The sequence below is a fragment of the Rhamphochromis longiceps genome, linkage group LG15 (genome assembly GCF_057381845.1).
Source record: "Rhamphochromis longiceps isolate RC_006_pf linkage group LG15, R_longiceps_female_GT1.1, whole genome shotgun sequence".
Lineage (NCBI taxonomy): Eukaryota > Metazoa > Chordata > Actinopteri > Cichliformes > Cichlidae > Rhamphochromis > Rhamphochromis longiceps.
The window spans coordinates 37550591-37572300 of record NC_140571.1 but is presented as its reverse complement, the minus strand read 5'-3'; the positions used below and the strand labels follow the sequence as shown (position 1 = coordinate 37572300).

At 40.7% G+C, this 21710-nt stretch overlaps 3 protein-coding genes and 1 long non-coding RNA gene across 4 annotated transcripts in view; 1 reads left to right on the top strand and 3 right to left on the bottom strand.

Moving 5' to 3' along the window:
* The window catches only part of LOC146653113 (uncharacterized), a 172703-nt gene that overhangs the window by 27280 nt on the left and 123713 nt on the right, over nucleotides 1-21710 (bottom strand). The window lies entirely within an intron of this gene.
* LOC146653119 (uncharacterized) overlaps nucleotides 1-21710 on the bottom strand; it is a 250949-nt gene that overhangs the window by 160735 nt on the left and 68504 nt on the right. The gene's annotated exons all lie outside the window — the stretch shown is intronic.
* On the top strand, nucleotides 44-14192 carry slc35e1 (solute carrier family 35 member E1). Its single transcript, XM_085381957.1, has 6 exons — nucleotides 44-424; nucleotides 2358-2428; nucleotides 9382-9519; nucleotides 10251-10376; nucleotides 10460-10705; nucleotides 11193-14192. The coding sequence occupies exons 1-6, from the start codon at nucleotides 97-99 to the stop codon at nucleotides 11433-11435; spliced, it is 1152 nt and encodes a 383-aa protein (XP_085238083.1). The 5' UTR covers nucleotides 44-96; the 3' UTR covers nucleotides 11436-14192.
* LOC146653122 (prostaglandin E2 receptor EP4 subtype-like) lies at nucleotides 16634-19781 on the bottom strand. Its single transcript, XM_085382753.1, has 2 exons — nucleotides 18797-19781; nucleotides 16634-17539 (listed from the first exon to the last, which is right to left on the bottom strand). The coding sequence occupies exons 1-2, from the start codon at nucleotides 19607-19609 to the stop codon at nucleotides 17192-17194; spliced, it is 1161 nt and encodes a 386-aa protein (XP_085238879.1). The 5' UTR covers nucleotides 19610-19781; the 3' UTR covers nucleotides 16634-17191.

The window sequence follows — 21710 nt, the reverse complement described above, 5'->3', positions numbered from 1 at the left end:
AAGGGTACGCCCGGAAGCGTTCGCGGCTGTGAATGTGACGGATGAGCTTCTCCGGTGCATCCACACGACCGGTGACTCGTCACTCCGCGCTGGAAGATGGCTGCGGTGCAGCGGACCCCGGTCAGGGAAGGGATCCGGATAGTTTCGCTGTGTGTGTGCTGGTACACGGTCAGCTCGGGGGGAAATGTTGTCAACAAAATCATCCTCAATGGATTCCCGTACCCGGTCACGGTCTCTCTCTTTCATATCATCTCTATCGTCGTCTTCCTCCCCCCGCTGTTGCGGGCTTGGGGAGTCCCCAAAACAGAACTGCCGAGCAGGTACTACTGGTGGTACATCCTGCCTTTAGCTTTCGGAAAATACTTTGCCTCCGTGTCGGCTCACTTCAGCATATGGAAAGTGCCCGTGTCGTACGCGCATACCGGTGAGTACAGCGGCTTTGTGTTCGTTTTAATGCGCCGCCACCTGGAGCCTGTCAGCCGGGGTAACTTGATGATGTGTCCGTCCTGTCAGCCGATGTTAGCATCGCGGCTAACGCAGGGTGGCACGGCATTTAACCAGGCTGTGGGCCCCACGTAGAATCTGTGTACTGTAGGTCTTGTTTTAATGAGGCTAATTAATCTCGCTTCGTGTCCTCTTAATATAAACTAATTAGCTTTAGACTCTCCAAAGAATTACTAATGAGCTGCTGTTTGCTAGCTTCATAGCTAAGGGGGAGGGTCCATTAATGAGCCGCCGTGCTTCCCTAACTTAGATGTTAAACCACCATGTAACATGCGAGCCTCTGCAACTGATTTTTTCTCCTTTAACAAGCTGAAGTGACATTTTTGTGAGGCTACCTGCTGATAAATGTAAAAAAAAAAACCGGCTAATACTAACACATAGTCCTTTAAACATTGTTATTGAGCTGAAAGAAGCGAAAGCCACTATATAATAGTGTAGGAATACTGTTGGTAACGTAAAGGAAATATTAAGATCCGGCTGTGATTATGTTGCACCCAGGAAATGTACACCAGGCTGCTTAATCTATAAAAATGTATCATAATAATACTATCATGTCACTAATCTGAATGTTTTCTTAGTCCCTGTCTTAAGGGACAGAGCCATTTGGCACTTCCAGTACAAAGCATGAAAAACAGTTATTATCTGTTGCTAACTCAACCTTGTTTCTGGTTGGACTTTTACAACCACATTATACAAGCACAATGGATTTACAGCAACTAACTGTATAAAACCACAATATACTCTACATGCAAAACTAAAGTAAATGCACATGTAAGAAAAATATAGTGCAAGATGCATAAATTAAAGTATTAATACTAATCTGAATCACAAGGCTAATCTTTACAGACAGCTATCAAACAAATGTTGTAAATTTAAAAACCCTGTATGGAACTTTTGTCTTTTTTCCCCACCCTATTTCTTTTTCTTTTTTTGCAAATAAAAGGTGAACCTTCTCATTTAATAGGACCGCAAATTACAGCCCCCAAAAGAACTATATAGTTGATCTGCATTTTTAAGAAAAAAAGCAGGAAGCATGTGCCTCTTATCCTGTGAAAGATGGAAATACACATATTAAACCCTCCTCAAGTTCAATTCAAATATTTCCCGTGGTATGTATCAACTGCACCTTTTTGAACTACTTTCACCTTTTGCATCTATTGTGTCATTTAAAGATTATTCCATTAATTTAGTTTCCACTGACTCCTGGGACTTGTGGCAGATGAATTTCATCAGCTCTGATTTCTCCACTCTCTCTCTTATTACCTGCAGATTCTGCAAGTTAGCAACACATGTTGAATTTCTCATTAATTGCGCCTTCAAACTCCACGGCACTGTAATGTAGCTACACGTTCCAACTTGAAACAACTCTAAAAGTCTCAATTTTATTTACTTATTTCTGTATTAAGTCTAGCAGATACTTAATAACAATTGATTTAGAGCAAGTCTGTAAATAAAATGTCACTGTAAAATATCTTTGTCGCCTCTGACCTGAGTTTTGGAGCCACAGCAGTTGCATCAGTGTTTTTACTTTAGGAATGAGCTTCTAACCTTGTGAACCTACACAATGATCATTCTATCTACTTTGTGTGACGCCAGTACTGAGCGCCTACTCTGGCATTGTTCTTCAGAAGAAAAAAAAACATAATGATAAACTGAGTTGCGCTTTAGTCTGTGTTTAAATGAAACAAGTGCAGTCGAGGGAGGTGTGCAAACCCAAGGTTTGTGACAGGTTGGATGTTTGACAGAGGTGTGGGCCTAGCTCTGACGTACCGTGCCTACTTGCTGCCTGTTAATAGTTCATGTTTGTTCAAGAAAAAAGAAACTGACGTCGTTCCTTGTCATGTCTTTTACAGTCAAAGCTACAATGCCGATATGGGTTGTGCTGCTGTCGAGAATTATCATGAGAGAGAAGCAGACCACAAAGGTGAGTAGGTTGAGCACGGCTAACGACAAGGCCTGCTCTGTCTGAGACTCAGCAGTGGTGATGTGGCACAGTGCTGCTGTGTCTGTCCTGGATCTCATATTACAGCCATCTGTAGGGGCTTTTGTCCACAAAGTTGATGAAACCTTCTGAGGGAGGGTGGAGGTGAGAGAGGAAGAGGGGCTTTTTTTCTTATACCAGGTGACCACACTCGCCTAATAAATTCCCATTTAACCCCCCACTTCTTCTGTTATTTAGACAGTTGTGTTTGGGGCCATGCATACCACAACACTGTGCATTAGCAGTACGTCAATTGGTAGTTCAACTAATATCAATTAAATATATCTTGGATTGCATTTCACTGCAAGGTTGCATTAAGGCTTTTTGTTAGTTTTTTGTCTCAGTCTGTGCAACAACAAATTGTTGCACTTTAATATCACAATTAAAATGATTGAACTGCACTGCAACTAAAGATGATCTGCATTGGTAATTGTTGCCATTCATCGAGTGCGCTTTGAAACGTGAGACAGTAGTGGTGAGTAGAGCACGGCGATATGACCAAAAATATTTATCACGATATACATTTGAAAATTTGTGATAACGATATAACTGACACTAGACAAAATACTTTACAACTCCACAACTTTATTAGTGCAAAAAAACCTCATCAATGTATTTTCACTTAAACAAGCAACTGTTTTTTTATGTGCAGTAAAGTTATATAAAAATTTAACAGTGCAAATGCAAATTCCTTGCTGACAGTGGAAATTGGCGGACATATCCTCAGCATAACCATGTATAATATCCACAAAACTTAAAAAGAGGTTATACACACACAATATGGTAATATTATGTTGAAGCGCAGTACGTATCACTCCGCGAGGCTCCTGCCTACGATAGCCGCAATGCTCCGACAATCCATCAAGCGGTGCGGGTTCGTAGCTTAGCATCGTCGTACTAAAACATTTGACAGATTTTCGAGCGACGTGTACCGCAGAAAATCGTCGATTTTCAGAAAAATCAAAGGATTGATTTTAAGTGTGCCGTAGTTTCCGAAAAAACACGGTAATAACGACTAGCATGGTCTACCAAAAATAGTGCTTTGATGTGTATGTGACGGACGAAAGCTAAACCAGTTCCACACCACTGAAGTTGCAGCATTTTTACAAACCAATTCTGGTTCATCTGTTTCATTCAACGATCCGCTTTCGCCCTTCTCATTCTCCGTCACCGCCATGCTTTTTCCGCCATGTGCGTATGAAAACAAAGGCACTGTGCATGCGCGTTTTACCCATATTCTATCACGATATTTCATTTTCTTATCATTGCCCAACATTATACCGGTATTACCGTGAACGGTATGATATGGCCCAGCCCTAGTGGTGAGTCAAAATGAAGATGCTGGAAGCAGTTTCTGTTCAGCATTTAGTTTAGCTTTAATTTTTCTTTTTTCTTTTTTTAAATCCAAAGCATAAATTCAGAATCGACTGGTTAGCGTTTGAGCACAAGTAATGCCTGGTTCTTCTTTTGCACTGGTTGTGGAAGGCAAAGAACAAACTAGTAGGACACATGTAGAGTGCATCCTCCAAATAAAAGGAGATGAATCCCCTCCAAATTGTAACAACTTTCCATTGTTTTTGTGCTCCACCTTCCCACAAAGTCTCACTGACAGACACATAGCAATGATTAAAATAGTTTGGTGCAGGAATCGCCCCTCGCTCATGACGAAGTATACACAGCTCTTAATAATAAACAAAGCATGATGGGAATGTAGGAGTACAGTAAGCTGTCCAACTGTTGATTGTAATGTGGGAGTTATCCTGGAGTCCTTAATGTCATGACGTTTTTAAGTAATTAGTTGTTTGGTTGATGTGTCATATAAACATATTAGTGCTGAGCTCATATTTCCTTAGAAAAAGAGAAAGCTGCATTGACTTTGATCAGACTTGTATTAAATTAGAGTTAAATGAGAAAACTCCCTTCGTGAAACACCGATCAAGTTTCTTATATTTCTTCATCAAATAAATCTTTTATATTCAAAAGAAACGATCCACTTTAAGACTATTTTAAATTCCATTATCAATAAAACTACTTGAGCTCCGTGCTTCAAGTATTTTAAATGTGATTTGCGGACACTCTGGAGTGCAGCTTGCAGACATAGAATAATGGATGCTTGAAATCTTCGAATATTTGGATCTGTTATCTCTGGCAGCAGATTTGAAGGTCTGTAGAAACCATTATAATACACATTGTAATGGCACCCAGCACATATCCTGTCTTCTTATTGGTAAAAGATAAACTTCCTGCAGGGATGTGAAGGTGCATAAATCAAACTAAAACCTTGTGCTCTGCCTGCCGTACATAAATATGAGTATTTCAAAAATTCATATTGGGAACATTAGAGATAATACCTTGAAACTTTTGGATGTAATAACAACAGAAGTCGGCTTTTGAAAAATATTAATTTCAATATCACATTGAACTTGGATATAAAAGTGTGTGTGTTTCATTCTACATTCAGGCTTTAACATAAAAACCAGGCGCTTAATTGTAATAATTTTAAGGAATGTTCTATGCCTTGTATATATGAGAATAAATATACTATCAGTCCCCTACCTGGAAAACATGTTTCTACTGGTTTCCATATCTGCTGTCTGAGATCAGACACTCCTAAGAGTCTACATTCCTAGCCCTGTAGTACCAGATATTTACCCTATAACATCTAAAAAAAAAACCTAACTCTAGTAGTTAGGTTCTAACTACTGATAGTGGGATCTACATTGCCCAGTATCACAAATCCCAGAATTCCTTTCAAGTGTAGCATCCATTTACTGACTTTAGACTGAGCTGTCAGTTTAGTTTCAGTTCATTTCAATCCAATGTTATTTCTATAGCACCAAATGACAACAACAGTGAGCTTTATACTGCAAGAACATACAATAATATATAGAAACTCCCAACAACCAGGAAGCTCTTGGCGACAATGGAAAGGAGAAGGGGAAGACGGGTCTGTGGTATAGAGCCAGAATGCATCACTTTGCATTTTAATAGTTAGTAAAACAGTTATTTAATAGTTATTAAAATGCAAATTGATGTGTAAACACACAGTGAGTAAATAAGACACACTAAGTGCATCATGAGAAGCTCCCAGCAGCAGGAGCCTATGGCAGGATTCAGGTTGACCTTGTTCAGGCCCAACTATATGTTTTATCAAAAAGGGAAGTTTTAAGTCTAAACTTAAACATAGATGCAGTGTTCAAAACCTAACTGGATCCATGGCAATGAAATGTTTACACAGAGTTTGCGTCATGTGAAAGTCTTCAGAGTCTGAGATTAGCACGTAATGTTTATCTTCCAGTTCAGTGTTGAGACGGGAGGCAACATGGCTCTGATGACCGTGTGAGAACTGAAGTTGTATGAGACTTATTATAATACGTCTCATAAAACACTTTATCAATGTGTAATGTTTAAAACATGGACTTTAATTATGCTTATGGTTATAATTTAGGTAAAATTGGTAGACTACATGATATTGGATGGGTTTTATGTGGAGAGCACCTTGTCAGCACAATGCAATGCAGGCCACTGCAACACCACTGTGGAGTGTAATTTAAGCTTTAGTCTAAATCTCCAAAATAATTTGGAGCACCTGAATTAGGACACAAATCTGGGCCTTTACCAAAATAGAAAACTCCTCCCTGAAGGTTCAACGTTGTCCCCACTGTATATTTTTGTGATGCCAGTAAGTAGACCTGCATCTTTTTCTTTCTTTTTTTTTGTGGATGCACCTGCACTTTTGGTGTGTTATCAGAAGTTAACTTTTAACATGAGGGTGTGTGAACAAGTTTTTACTGGGAACTGTTTCCTTGTAGTGCATCCAGTTAAGAGACTGGTTAATTATTAAACAACACATTAATGGAGCTAGTTTAAGTATGTTGTGCTGCAGCAGTTCAGTTTGGGTCACAATGATACCAATGGAAATTTTGGGGGGTTTAGCTCAGTTGGAGGCTGTCTTATTGGTCTTGTGCGTTTTGCTCATGTGAGATGAAGAGTGGTTTGATAGCTTGAGAGCATTTATTTGCTGTTCGGTGTTTAGTTTTTGTTTTGTTTTTTAGTTTCAGAGTGGTTTGTTGGGGGCTGAGTGGGTGAGTGTGTAGGTGCACAAGTGGGTTTCATAACAAGTGATGGATGCTATATTTCAGGATGCAAATGAATCTGTAGATGAGCTGTTCTCCTCAAGTGTATGTCTAAGCAGAGTTACCAGGTCCAGCTGCACACTCTGGACTAATCGCTGTGCTGAAGATTAGAAATACACTAACACACATTAATGTGAAATTATGTCTTCTTGTGCAGCAACCATTTTTGGAAATTTTCCACTTCTTGTTATCTCTTTATTTTTCAGTGGGTGAAAATGTGGTCATGTTTGGGTTTTATTAATTCAGTGTCGGAAATGTTGCTTCACATTTTCTCTGAGGTGCTGACCAAATTAACACGAACCAATGTTTATCCAGTCATATGAAAGAGTTTTTACATGACTCCATGCACTACACGCTTACTGCTTTCATAGGAGTTAAGAGGATAAGTAGCAGCCAGGAGCTACTAATCAAATGCCCTTCAATAACTGATCCTCAGCAAGTGTGACCGCCTCTATAAAAGCAGTCATTTTGGCAATTTGCTGGTCTGGTGTTTGTTAATACAGTGCAAAGGCTTCCCAGGAGTAGAAGTCCCATCAGATTCACCCCAGTTCATGATAGTAATGTTAGCAAAACACTGAACAACTTTGACTTGTTTGGAAGGGTTCCCAGGAGAAAGAAATTTAAGGCCCAACTTAAAAGGTTACATCTAAAAAAACTGCAAGGCTTCTGGAACAGTGTCCTTTGGAAAGACGAGCCCAGAGTGGAGATGTTGGGCCATAATGCACAACGCCACAATCGGCGAAAACCAAACACAACATATCACACCAACACCTCATACCTGCTGTCAAGCATGGTGGTGGAGCAGTGATGGTTTAGGCTTGTTTTACAGCAACAGGAGGGCAACAATAACCATGAACCAAGGCCACCTGTCTGACAGTAAAGCCAGTCCCAAACTGAGTTAACAGGCAGAATGGCTGAAAAAGAAAACAATCAAGTTATTGCATCACGCAAGTCAAAGTCTAGACCTCAACCTGACTGAAGTGCTGTGGCAGGGCATAAAGAGAGCTGTGCATAAACAAAAAAAAACACACACCTCAATTAAGTGAAGCAATGTTGTGAAGAAGAAATTCATCCACAATGATAGTCATACATAGGGTTGTGCGATATGACCAAAATCTCATATCCCGATATAAAACATCTATCATCTGATAACGATATAAATCAAAAAAATGTAATATTTTCTGTAAATTCTGTGAATCTCGGGTAGGTGAAGCGTTTCCAGCTGGGCGTCGTGTACCTGGAGTCGAGTGTTTTAACCGATGCATGAAACTCCACATTTTTAGATATAAGTTGTAACGGCCGCCGTTTTCTTTGTGAGTATTTATTACATGGCGTGCTACGGGGAAAAGCCTGTTCTAACGTTTGAGTCTAAGATTTATTTTTTAGCACCTGACAACTTCTTTTTTGCTTCTCATCCGTCAATAATACTCTTTCACGTGATTCCGTTTATTTTGAATAGTCTCAGGATCTTGAGCTTTATTGTGAAAGGTTTATGTGGAAAATAAACAAGCGGACATGCGATGCTGTTACTGTCGTTGTTGCTAACGACAACCCATAAAAACAGGCGCTTGTCCGTCGGTAGTGTGGTTATATTAAATATAAGAGAAAGAGAGAACTTTAAGAAATTAATATAGCCACTACAGTGATCATCAAAACGAAAAAAAAATATTGCCGTAAAGTTTATTTTGCGACACCATGAAACAAACGATAGCGTAAAATGAAACAATAGACGTTTTTATATCGTCATCCGATATATATCGTTATATCGAACAACCCTAGTCATACAGAAAACAGTTACTTTTAATTATTGCTATTAAAGGTGGTTCTATAAGCGATTAAATCATGGAGTATAGAGGCCTGTGAAACGTTTCTTTCACATCACTGTATCATTAGGAGGCACCAAGCTGCTCACATTCTTACTCATTTGGCTACAATTACTACTTTCTTTTTTCAGTTCATCTACAACAGCGGTCCTCAACCCCCGGGCCTCGGACCGGTATTGGTCCGTGACTCATTTGGTACCGGGCTGCGAGAGTTGAAGCTCAGGTGTGAAATGTATGGTTTTCAGGGCTTTTATGGGTTTTCAGCGTTATTTTGTTATCGTTTTTATCGTTAACTCGGTTTTCCTGGGTCTTTTCATGTGTGTTATGAATAAATCTTTTTTTTTTGGTACCGGTACTAGTTTTATTTTGTTGTATTTATCCGCGACACCTTAAAGGTCGGTCCGTGAAAATATTGTCGGGCATAAACCAGTCTGTGGCGCGAAAAAGGTTGGGGACTGCTGATCTACAAAATGTATTCACTAATAGCTCAATCAGTGAATCATCTGGATGTTGTGAGACAACAGAAACTCTCTACTTGTTTATGTTAAAAGTCAATTTTACTATTTTCAAGACAAAGTTTCACCAGCTGTTCAGCCAAAACAGATATTTATAAACACATGTCATCTGTAGACTTTGAGTTTGTTCCTGATAAGCTACAGGCGTTACTGCCAGCAGTACATCAGCACAGTTTGTCATGGGAAATACTTCTCTCTCTATGTTACTGTTACTGTCTGTTAGACCATTATATTGATTGGATGCATATTTATGAATGAATTAAAGCAGTTCATTGATTACAAACATGGTTGCTAATTTATTTTTATAAACCTGCCATCTTTGCTAGAGAGTGCAAAATATTTCCTGCGCTGGAAATGAGATTTCCTAAATGTGTTGCTTTAGATGTAAGTGATGAAACAGTTTGTGCTTTGTGTGGTCTTAGGTATACGTATCGCTCATTCCCATCATTGGTGGGGTGCTGCTGGCCACAGTGACCGAGCTGTCCTTTAATATGACGGGACTAATCAGCGCTCTGGCTGCCACGCTCTGCTTCTCACTTCAGAACATCTTCTCCAAAAAGGTAATCCACCCTCATGTTGCTGTGTGCCACGTGTGCTGATCTGCTGATTTTTTTTGTTTTTTTTCTCTTCTCTGAAAAATGTCCAAATGAACCAGCAGACATTGTTAGAGACTTCCTGTTTTTTCATTCAAATCATAGCCACAGTTTAACTGCCACTTTTTGTCAATGTAGGATCTCCTTCTCCTTCCTACTTATGACACATTAACAGAGAGGAAATGAAAATGCACTCAAGGGATTTAATAACGCAGTATTATTTTTTTTTATTTTTTTTGAGTGTCTGAGTCTGATGAGGAGGATTGTCCTGTTGCATTCAAACAACTTCACGGGTTTTTCCTCCAGCATCCCAGTGGCACGATCCCACTCAGGTTGCCCCAGTCTTGGAAATCTCACATGTCATTTTTTCCAAACCTGTGGTGCCTTTTTTTTTTTTTTAATAGGCTTGGGTGCGTTAGCCGGATAAAGGTTTTGTGACGACACAGGATTGCTCACAATAATCAGTCGGGTGTGACAAAGTCTCACATGTTATCAAAAAGGCAGCTATAGTTTTCTTAACAGATGAAAGGTCTTCCCAGATTGGACAAAAAATAGAGTGGTGCATTTTAAATCTCTTGAGTGTATAATAAAGAAATGGAGATTTCTGAAAGTGTGCTGAAATGCTTACAGAGTTCTTTATATCAGTTTAAAGATGCATTAACAGAGTTGCAGCCTAAGGTTTTATTGTGTTTTTACAGGTGTTGCGTGACACGCGGGTCCACCACCTGAGGCTGCTGAACATCCTGGGCTTTAACGCTGTGATCTTCATGCTGCCCACCTGGGTTCTGGTGGACCTCTCTGTGTTTCTGGTGAATGGAGACTTGGTGAGTAGCAGTAAGAGTCTGGCGTGAACTAGAGCCGCTTCGGTGACCGTGAGCTTTATCTGACGTAACTCCTTTCGTCTCAGACGGATGTTTCGGGGTCCATGAGTACCATTATCCTGCTGCTCATCAGTGGGTTCTGCAATTTTGCTCAGAACGTCATCGCCTTCAGTATACTCAACATCGTCAGCCCGCTCAGCTACGCCGTCGCCAACGCCACCAAGAGGATCATGGTCATCAGCATCTCGCTGCTAATGCTGCGAAATCCCGTCAGTTTGACAAACGTCCTGGGAATGATGACGGCTATCGTCGGAGTCTTCCTTTACAACAAGGTCAGTCAGCCCGAGCGAAAGTTCATTATAAAGATGTGCATTTGATCCATTAAGGCACGATGCAACATGCACTTGCTTCTGTTGTTTAAATTGGATGTGATGCAAAGCCTGTTTTATGTCATTGTTGTCAAAACACACGCTATAAATAATTTCACCTTTCTTACGTCGTGGGGTAAGAGAAACATACAAATGTTGCACTTAGAGTTCAGGGTCTGGAACTTACTGTCTCTAAGTGATCTGCTTCTCTACCAGCCCCCAAGTCCACTTACACTCCTGTCCTTGTTTATTTTCAGTCCACAGACTGCTTTGCTTTCACCCTTAAAGGACTTCTTCCAGTAGTTTTACCATCAATCCAACTTGAGCTGCTTTCCTTTTTTGCACTCATTTATCTTCTTTGACCATTGTGACCTACGTGGTCAGTTCAGGTGATCCAACATTTAAAACCTGGTTGATTTCAAATCTTTTTGCTCTTGTCCTTTGCCAACAGGCCAAGTATGACGCTAACAAGGAGAAGAAGCTGCTGCCGGGCTCCAAACAGGACCTGATGTCCTTTGACAACCCGGCGCTGGAGAAGATCCAGGCCAACGGGTCAGTGCCTTTCCCCCACAGCCCAGAGCAGCAGCAGCAGCAGCAGCAGCACAGCTGGAACCACGTCCTGACTGACCACTTCCAGTACAGCCAGCAGACCTACACGACAAACTACAGCAGCAACCACCAATATGTGGTGTAAAGGAGGACTCGTCCTCACTCTGGTAGCTGTCATAGACATTACTGCGTGTAGCCCGGCGGCTCAGAGGCAGGTCTCAATCACCTGGGGACTGAGGGCTGTTTGTGTTGAAGAATGAGGTGTCTGACATCACGGGCCAGTCATGTGACCTCCCACCCCTTCTCTCTCCCTGTCTAAACTTCATTTTGAGTCAGCTTTGGTGTAGGTCTTTATTTATTTTTTTGGTACTGACTGAACGCGACGGTTAGAATCGGTTTGTATCGGCCAGGAAGGTAGCTGGAAAAGGATCTCCACACAACTGTTTGCAGATGTTTGATTTTTGTTTTCACTACCAGCCATAACATTCTAGTTTGTTTACTTTGAGAGGAAAGGACGTCATGTGTAACCATCACTGTGAATGTTGACGTGCACCGAATTACGAGTCTGTCGTGTCTTTTAGTTCAGTCAAGATCCTTAAAATTTTTAGGTTTTGGCATTTCATGTCTTTTTTTTCTCTCTCTTTAAAATTTACTTGAGACAATGTGGGGAGATACAAACTGTTGAGTTAGTCATCAGTGAATAAATTATAGCCTTAATGCTGATGGGAGTTCTTGGGAATATAGTGGGTTTTGTAGGTTTGATCTGATATTGTGATTGGCAATGTTTTCAACACCAAGTGTTAGTCATTCATTCTTTCTGTCCAGATTGAAACATATCAACAATCAAGATGGGTTGTAATGATATTCTATATAGTTAAAAACCTCACAGAGCCTCTAGCGTAGCCACAGACTGTATACATTCAATCGATATCCACACTCCCACTAATAAAAGTGCCCAATTAGGAAAAATGCTCCAAATTAAAAGCGGATGAGTCCATTGATGTTCATAAATGTTTAATAAAGCCAAACACTTATGAAAACCACATCGTTGAACGAAGAGCGAGACCATTTCTGTTATCTAGAAAGGTCAGTGACCTCATACAGATCTGTGCTTCTCCCTGGTGAAACAGAAAATAGTTTACTGTATTATTTGTTGGTATAAATGTGGCTCAGGAGGTTGAGCGGGTCGTCTACTAATCAGGTTGGTGTTTCAATTCCCGGCTGCTCGTCAAAGTATCCTGAACACACCGACACTCCAGTTTGTGTGTGCGTGGATGTTAGCTTAGAAAAAGCGCTTGTATGATTATGTCTTTGAATGAATGAATAAGGCCTAAAATTAGATTTGCATAACAAAAGATGTGCAGCTTCATACATGAAGGATGTATTTGTTTCTTCTGTATCCCACCACATAAAATATAATGGAGTTGTTTTTGTTGTCATGGAGACTTTTTTTTTTTTTTTGGTTTATTTGTATTTATCAGTCTGCGAAGCTTCAAGCTTTGGTTCAAGCTCTGTCAGCCTGAACCAAAAGCTCCTCTGTCATGTTTCAGTTTTTAAAAACAGAACGCCGTGTCGAGTTTGCACGTCTTCAAACCACTTGATGCGTTTTCTTTTAATTTGTCAACACTGGCGTCATAGAGTCACTGGACAGAGGTTTGGATTGTGCAATGAAAGATTCACCTGTAATTTCAGGTGGGCTTTCTATCATCACTACTGTAAAGTGCAGGAAGACAGTTTTTCTTTGTTTTGACTCTGTTGCTTTCGAATCGAGCGCCGGTTGTGAGCTTGTTTTCTTTTTTGGTTTTTGGGGAGGGTTATTAATTAAATGCTGTCACAGTATTCAGTGATTGGTGGGTTTTTCCCCACCACATCTAGTGTCTCCAGAACGTGTCTGTTTACTCCTTTCTAGATTCATGGAGAAAACTAGCTATTAACTGCCACCATGTTATTTTATTTTTTATTAGATTACATACTGAAATTTAAGTCCTCTACTCAGTGTAAGAATAATTTTAATCAGAAACATTGCAATACAACCAAACTCGCTGTCCATTGTTTTGAAATATAGTTTGTGTGTTGTTGTCTGTTGTTCACTTTGAGGCTGTCTGTTGTTTGTGTTGGCCTTCGTGACATTTTCCCCACCGCAAACGGTAACCATAAATAAAAACAAACAAAGTGATGAATTCGAACTTCTATGACTTCAGCGTCCATTTCAAATGTTAGATTTAATCATCTCAGCTTTTATCTACTGAGCAGCATAGTTTCAGTTTTGCATCCGATGGGAAAAATGTGATTGTGTCACTCATAGTGGAGTGATGGCAGCAAATTAAAGAGCCCATTTCTTTACCTCTATGGAAGCGCTCAGTGGTTTTGCAGATGTTTAAAAAGTAGTTTTAATAAAAATCAGTTTTTAAGGAGGGGAGATTTTGTTTATAATAAAGATCCAGATATGTTTTAATGAGTTGGTGGAGCCCAAAACGGAGCTTAAAGATAAAGAAACGTGCGGTTTTATTTATTATTTCACTGCAATGTCTTTGCAGTTTCTGCCACTGCTAATGTGAACATTGACAAATCTGAAATGTTTCAGTCTTGCAAGATGCACGGGCATGATTTTAAATCTACAATAATACAAGTGTAAATTGTTTTTGCAGACAGCAGGAGGGAACTCTTCACCCATTAAGAAAATGACTCATCTTCTTACTAGACTGGTGCAGTAATTCACAGATCTCAGATGGGAAGTATCGTATTAGATGAAGAGCCAAGAAAATTTTAGAAGTGTGATTTACAAAGAAATTGACACGATCGCGTCACGGCTCAAGAATATTTTGCTTCCAGTCACATGCAGAGTGCAGCTCTAACGGTTTTAGACCATCTCGCCTTTCCTTCGTGCTTTTTTTTTTTTTTTTTCTTCCTCACTTATTTCTTCCTGTTGCCAAAAGAAAGGGTGTAATCCTTCTGATGCTGACGTGCCACCAGAGAGAGGCCTTCTGTCAGCTCGGCCACAAGACCTGAAATTCCTAAACGATAACACATAGGACACGTGGACGGTTCATGCCGGCTCTGTTTCTGAAAGTGGGAGAAAGTTTGAAAGGCGAATTATTTTAAATTTCCTCTCTCTGTCTGTCATAAAGCTTTTTAAAGGGATCTAAATGTTGACGAGAAAGGGGGAGAATACTTTGTAAAACTTGTATAATTATTTTTGTGTCTCTTCAATGGATCTCTAGAAAGAATTTTTACTTAACTGATGTTTTTAGATTTTTATTTATGGTGTCTGTGTACAGAAATGTTGTACAGGGGGGTGCACAGTCTTGTCTGCTTAAATAAATACACAATTGAAGACTGAAAATGTTTGCGTGTTCTCTTAACTGATAAATGTTTGATAAAAGAAGTATGAATAATGAATAGTATGAATAAAAATCCCAGTATAGTAAAAGTGTTAGCAGCCAAATATTCTTAAAATACCTCTGCAGTAAAAAGGTTTCTTTCTAATAAGGTTTAAATATTGATAATGTGTCTTGCAGTTAAGGATTACCATCTATTGCTTAAAGTGTTATAGGGAAATATATTATTCATGATATGAAACCGCATCCCAAAGATGCTCTGTTGGATTGAGATCTGGTGAATCCGTGAACTCGCGGTCATGTTCAAGAGACCAGTATGAGACGATTTGAGATTTTTATCCTCTGAAGCGTACACTGTACTCGTGAAGGGATGGACACTGTCGGCAACGATACTTGGATAGGGAGTGGCGTTTAAGCGATGCTCAGTGGGTTTTCCTGGGGTCAAAGTGCACTGAGATCATTAGACTACCAGCAGCCTGAACCACTGATACAAGCGGGATGATTCCATGCTTTTGTGTTTTTGATGCCTAAATCTGACCCGTCCATCCAAATACTGCAGCAGAAATTGGGATTCATCAGACCAGGTAATGCAGGGGTGGGCGATTCCAGGCCCCGAGGTCCTGCAGGTTTTAGATCTCACCTTGGGTCAACACACCTGAATCACATGATTAGTTCGTTACCAGGCCTCTGGAGAACTGCAGGAGCTAATTTAGCCATTTAAATCAGCTGTGTTGGTTCAAGGACACATCTAAAACCTGCAGGGACACCGGCCCTCTGGGCCTGGAATTGCCCACCCCTGAGGTAATGTATTTCCAGTCTCCTGTTGTCCCGCTGCTGTATAAAATCTGCCTCAGGGTTCAGCAATTTTCATTCAGACATGTTCTTCTACAACCTTGGTCATCTCAAAACATCTGTTCTCCTTTGACCTCTGTTTTTGACAAGCCATTTACACTCAGAGAAACTCCCTTGACTGGATGTTTTAAATCTTTGTGCAGGAAAATCCCAGCGGATCAGCAGTTTCTGAAACACATTAACGTCCCTTAAATCACCTTTCTTCCCTGTTGATGCACAGTTTCAAGTATCAGGTCCAAGTATCTTGATTATGTGTGTGCAGCGCTTAATTTCAGGAGAGCGTGTATAAATCTAACATGACATTTCAGTTGCTCTGTTCTGTCATGTATGTTTCTTCCTGGCCTCAAATGTGTGCTTCTTCACTTAAAAACTTTCCAGTATCTCTGCCACTGTTGTGCAGATAATATACAAAGTGGTGATGAATAAAATGGCAATTTGGTATTTGATTAGGAGCTAAAACCTTATTTATCTCCCAGTTTCCCAAAGGCAAAACCACATGTTGATGATATATTTTTTTAAAAAATGTCAGTTAGTTCCCCCTAGTGGGCACAAATTAATAATGCAGCACAAATGTCAGCACTTTTAAGTAGAACTGAATGATTTACTTGAAGCTCCGAGTGTACGCTGTCATGTTTGTTTACACCAGACTGTGTTTACAAGAAGTCGGTATGGTAACAACAGGCACAAGTTTCTTTTATGTGGCTCCACATGATCTTTCAGAGGAGGACGCACATCTGCAGCGTGTCTTTGTTGGGCACACGGAGCTCACTTTCTCCTCTTTCCATGTTATGATGGATGCTGGCAGCCTCAGTTAGCCACCAGTGACAGCTCTTTAGTGTTCCTCTACACAGGAGTGCAGACTGTTAGCATTAAGGCGAAAGTGTTTTAGAGCTTAGCTGCCTACACACAATGACTAATGACCTGATTTCCCTGCATTTGTTTTTTGGCGTGGTGGGGTTTTTTAGTTTTGTTTTCAATGTATTTGTCATAAAGAAAGAGATAAAGTGGATGTGGTTTTTTGCTTCTCTTTCATCATATGTACTTTTTCTTTGTTGATGTGACCTGTTGATGTGACCTCTCACTATTTCACTTGGCTCTTTCTGCGCCCATGATTTCATTCCAGGACAAAGACAGTTGACTGATTTTCTAGTGCAAACATGAGTCTTTATTACAAACAGCCATCAGCATATTTTGGTCAGTGCTCTATTAATTTCATATGTTTCTCTTGATGAAAAAGAAATAACGAAACCCACACAAACCATCGGGGAGTTTTCCATAAACACTGTTGGAGCTGAGGGAGGATCCTGTCCATCACAAGAACCATCTGATGGCTCTTTGGCACTGTCAGAGACATCTGGAGGAAGGTGGAAAGGGAAAGGTGGAGGTGAGCCCCATGAGAGATGACATTCATCTAGCGAAAGAGTGTCTCAGCTAGGCGGAAGCCACAAGGGGAGGTTGGACAGAATGGAAAGGCTCGATCTATCATTGCACTTCAGTAACAACAACTCAATCAAACATTGTTTCTCTTTTCTTGTCAGCCCCGTGACATACAACTCTTTCAGTCAATAAATAATCCTCCAGGTGCTCTGGGGATCCCTCCGTGCTGTGGGCCCACCACATCTTCATCATCAGCGGCTCTGAGAGAGAGTCGCGTGTGAAGCTCTTCATGCCACCATAACGCAGCAAACATTCATCGGTGTCAAATATGTGCTCACTCAGCAGAGTCAAGTCTGCTGGAGGCTCTCTCCGTGTCGCGCGGAGTGAATGTGACAGTAGCGGGGAGCTGAGTGATGATGCTGGCATTGCACATCAGCTGGGTGAACACGCTGCTGTCCTTCACAATGCTGGTAGTAAATAGGGTGGTTTGCGTTAAAGGAGGGGAGCTGCTGCGGCTGCTGCTGCCTCGCCTGGATAAACCGAGGAACCGGCGGAACAGGGACTTCCTGAGGAGGATGTAGATCCAGGGGTCAAGGATGGGGTTAACTGAGGCTATCCTGATGGCAGCCAGGTCTGCTTTGAAGTTTTTTTCATCACTGAAGCAGTTTGCAAACACACGGACCTTAAAACAGAAGAAAGGAGCTGTTATAATATATTTCTTTAGACTGTTAACAGCTCATAAGCAGAAAGATTTCCTGTTTTGTCATCTTAAAAAAGAAAAGTTTGTCAAATCAAATCAAATTCCTGGATTCCTGGATTGAATGAGCAAACTCAACATTAAGGCGCTGTCCTCATGTAGACTACACCTCTGGTTACAAATATTTTGCAAGCTGTTGCATTATTAATTTCTGCTATTTGGGTTTAGCTGGACATTGTAAGTATAAAAAATAAACGTTAGCTTTGAGCAGAAAATGACTAATAAAGTCTGTTCTGGAGACAGGGACTTTATTTTCTAACACAATAAAATCCACATTGTTTAACACAGTGTAAACACTTCATGGCTTTTCTGAAAAGCCAAAATATAAAGTCCCTGTATGAGGTGAAGAGAAATGATCAAATTTTATCCAATTAAAGGCAGATTACACCCTGCACCAGTAACCAGCCTGTTGCAGACAACCATTCACAATCACACCTATAGGCAGTTTAGAATGAACCTAACCTCCTGTCTTTGGACTGTGAGAGGAAGCCTTAATACCACAGTACACAGGCAAAATAAGCAAACTCCACACAGAAAGGCTTCAAACTTCAAACTCAAACTTTATTGGTGTGGGGGAACAGTGCTAAACACTGTGACCAGGTAATGACTGGACTTTAGAAAACAATATAGATTATATTCATCAAATATACAAGAATATTTAATGAACTGGCATGCAAGTTAAATGCCTAAAATGTGAAGGTAGCCCTGCTAAACTGTCACCAGAAGTTTTCAGTTGTAGTCATTTTAATGATACATATTGTTGTGTGTGTGTGGGATATATATTTATCCAATTATATTAGGTTGAACTTCTGGAGTATCTGATGCTGAACGTACTGAACATATTTGCTGGAATCAAGCAAACTGAGCAAATCAAGCACTACGTTCGTCCACTTTTAGGTCCTTTTACAGATTTAAGTAGTTCCTCGTTATTTCACAGGCAGTTGTTGCCTGTGAAATTCAGGCTAACTGCGTGCATCGCTTTAGAGGAAAAATAAGATGGAAAGTGGGTAAAATTATTTTTGGCCAGTTTTAATTAAAGCTAACGACGTCAAAATGCATGTTTCGCACTGCTGTGTCGATACTAATCAGTACAATACTGGTAATCCTCGTGTTTATAAGTGCCAGGCAGTGTTACAACAAAGTTTCTCTGCGCACCACTCGTTAATTAAAGACTTCTCTTACCACTAGTGGGGCTGAGCAGGCCAGGACCACCACAGAAGTCATCACCAGCACCGCGATCATTTGAGTCTCTGCGGCCGAGGACAGAGCTCTCCACCTTTCGCGGACGCTGCCTCTGGTGACGGGCAGCTGCACGACCCTCCGGCGCATCATCAGCAGCGCGCCGCACACCGCCAGGTTCAGCAGGATGGTGCCGAGGATCAGCAGCAGGCTAACGACGCTGTACAGGACGAAGTAGGTGGTGGACACGGGGTCGTGTTTCCTCCAGTCGATGAAGCACCAGGTTTCGGACGGCTGCAGTGTGCTATTCGCCATGCCCATCATTGGGAGGCAGCAAAAGAAGATGTGACTGATGTAGATGAAGAGCAGAAGCTTCTGCGCGAAGCGTCGGTCCACTCCCCACCGCTGGTAGGTGTACGGGCAGCATATGGCCAGGTATCGCTCTGCTGCCATGGTGCATATGATGCTGAGTCCGGTCAAACCGAAAAACAGCAACAAAAAGGACTGAAACTCGCAGACATGTTGGTCCAACAGCACATTGGGGTTAAGGTAGTTGGCTATAGTTATCGGACTGGCCAGGCAAGTGCCCAGCAGGTCCGTCACCGCCAGCCCGCACACCAGCGTGTAGAAAGCTGAAGATTTGCGCTGCTGTCTTGATACCGAAAGAACGATTATTGCAATTAAATTCCCAACGGCGCCTCCAGCAAACATAAAAATCGGTAAATTGATTGATTTCTCGACACGGTCTGTTTGTGAATTCTGAGTCGTGGTCTCGTTTATTGAATAAGGTCCGTGCGTAGAGTTTGAGCTTTCCATTTCTATCCACGAGATAGCCTTAGTTACAGACGCTACCTGTGGTGTGTTGTGGGTTTGGAAGCGCAGTTCCTCTTCAGCCTACTGCAAGAAAAGATAATGACTCAGCAGGGGCATGTTCTCTGGTAGTCTCATCCCCTCTGCTTTCCAGTAATCCAGAAGTTACCGAGAGGTCGTGGCGCACAGTTGTGGGCAAAGTGGTGGGTTGTCTCTAATATACTGAAGCATCCAGCAGTCTGACAGAAGTGATGGATAGGATTTCCGTTCCCTTTCTCATTTGTCAGTGAGCCGTCAGTGATGTCTGTCAGGAAGTGAACTGAACAAGGGGGTAAAGAGACGACAGTGTCACAGATGAGACTTCAGCGGAATTTTCTGTGTTAGATATGAGTCACATTTGGTTACAAACAAAGATCTAAACGTTTGAGGCAACCGCTAGATTAAGTGATGTGCGTTCGATGCGCGCAAAAACAAACAGTAAAGTTAAATATGATAACTGTGCCTATAGCCGCTTCCAATAACACTGTTGAAAAGTTTTCAGTTTGAAGAATAAAATAAAATTTAAATGCCAATTACACGTTTAAAGTGTGCCCCACCCAAACACTGTACGTTTGTTTTTATGAATGTGAGGTTAATTGATAATGGATGGATGGATGATGGATATTTAAATGAAAGAAATGCAACATATGTTTACGAGCATGGTACTCCAAACCTTTTGTCTTTAATAATCCACACATATTACTGTAAACCTTTTGCTAAAGTAACTTAATACTAAAAATCGTTTATAGTGGGGGTGTCAAATATGAGGCCTGGTGGCCAGAATTGGCCCAGCAAGGACTCCAATTTGGCCCCATGGATGGCTTTAAAAATGAATGATGGGCTTAAGTTTTGAACTTTTGTCAGTATTTTCATACGTTTGACAGCTTTTAATAAATATCTCTCCCACTGACAATCATAATACACTAAAGTAATAAAGTAACGAATCAATAATTAAATGACAGAAACGTTTCTGTTATTTCTTTACTTTACCTTTTTATTTACTATAGAAATTTCTGTTTTGTCTTTCTTTTACAGAACTTTTTTTGTTCCACTTATCCTTATCAGGGTCACAGGTTGGCTGGAGCCTATCAGGACTTTTACAGGGCAAGAAGTGGAGTACACCCGGGACAGATCAACACAGAGACACTCACATTCCCTCCTATGGGCAATTTTTATCATATTCACTTAACCTAACCCCACTAACTGCATGTCTTTGGACTGTCGGAGGAAACCAGACTACCCACTCAAACATGGTGGAGAGCCATCGAGCCAGATGGTGGAGTCGAACACAGGACCTTGTTGCCGTGAGGCCATAGTGCTGCAGCACCATGTTGCCCTTTTCTGTTATTCTGTAGTAAATGAAAGAAATGGTGGCAGCGTGAAAAAATAAATATGTTCTCTGTAATTTTACACATTTATTTCTTCATGCTGTTTAAGTCATTTAGAAAAAGGATTTACTGTTGAAAATGCACTTTTTGTTTCTTATATAAAAAATATCTCAGGGATCGTAAATGTGTAGTTAACTGTCTTTAGAGTGACAGGAAGGGGAGTTTCACAGGTCTGGCTCACTTAACATCAAAGTGCGTCGTATGTGGCCAACCACATAAAACAGTCCAGTGCATGAGTGTAAGCATAAATACTGTACTCTGTACAAATGCATTGCCATTTTGTTGGTTCATATTCAGTGATGATTAAAGTCCCATACATTTTGGACACCAACTACTATCAGCCACAGAAAGCTATTAAAATAAGAGCACGTTGACTGCAATTGTTTTCCATGAAATGTCATCATCTTTCTCTGAGGAGTATTTCTTAACTAGAAATGGGTGGCTTGTGGTCTTCCACATGTGGTCTAATTCATTCCAGAAATTGCAGATGTAATAAACAACATCAGAACTTACAAATCCCAAGCAAATTAACTACACATCTGTACTACTTCCTATTTTTCTTTTTTCTTTTTTAACTCAAACTAATTAATAACGTTTCTGTTTGTGTGTGATGCTCTTTCTTTGCTCAGCAGTGGAAGAAATTATATGAGCGGGAACATTACATCAAGTGGAAAAGCTTT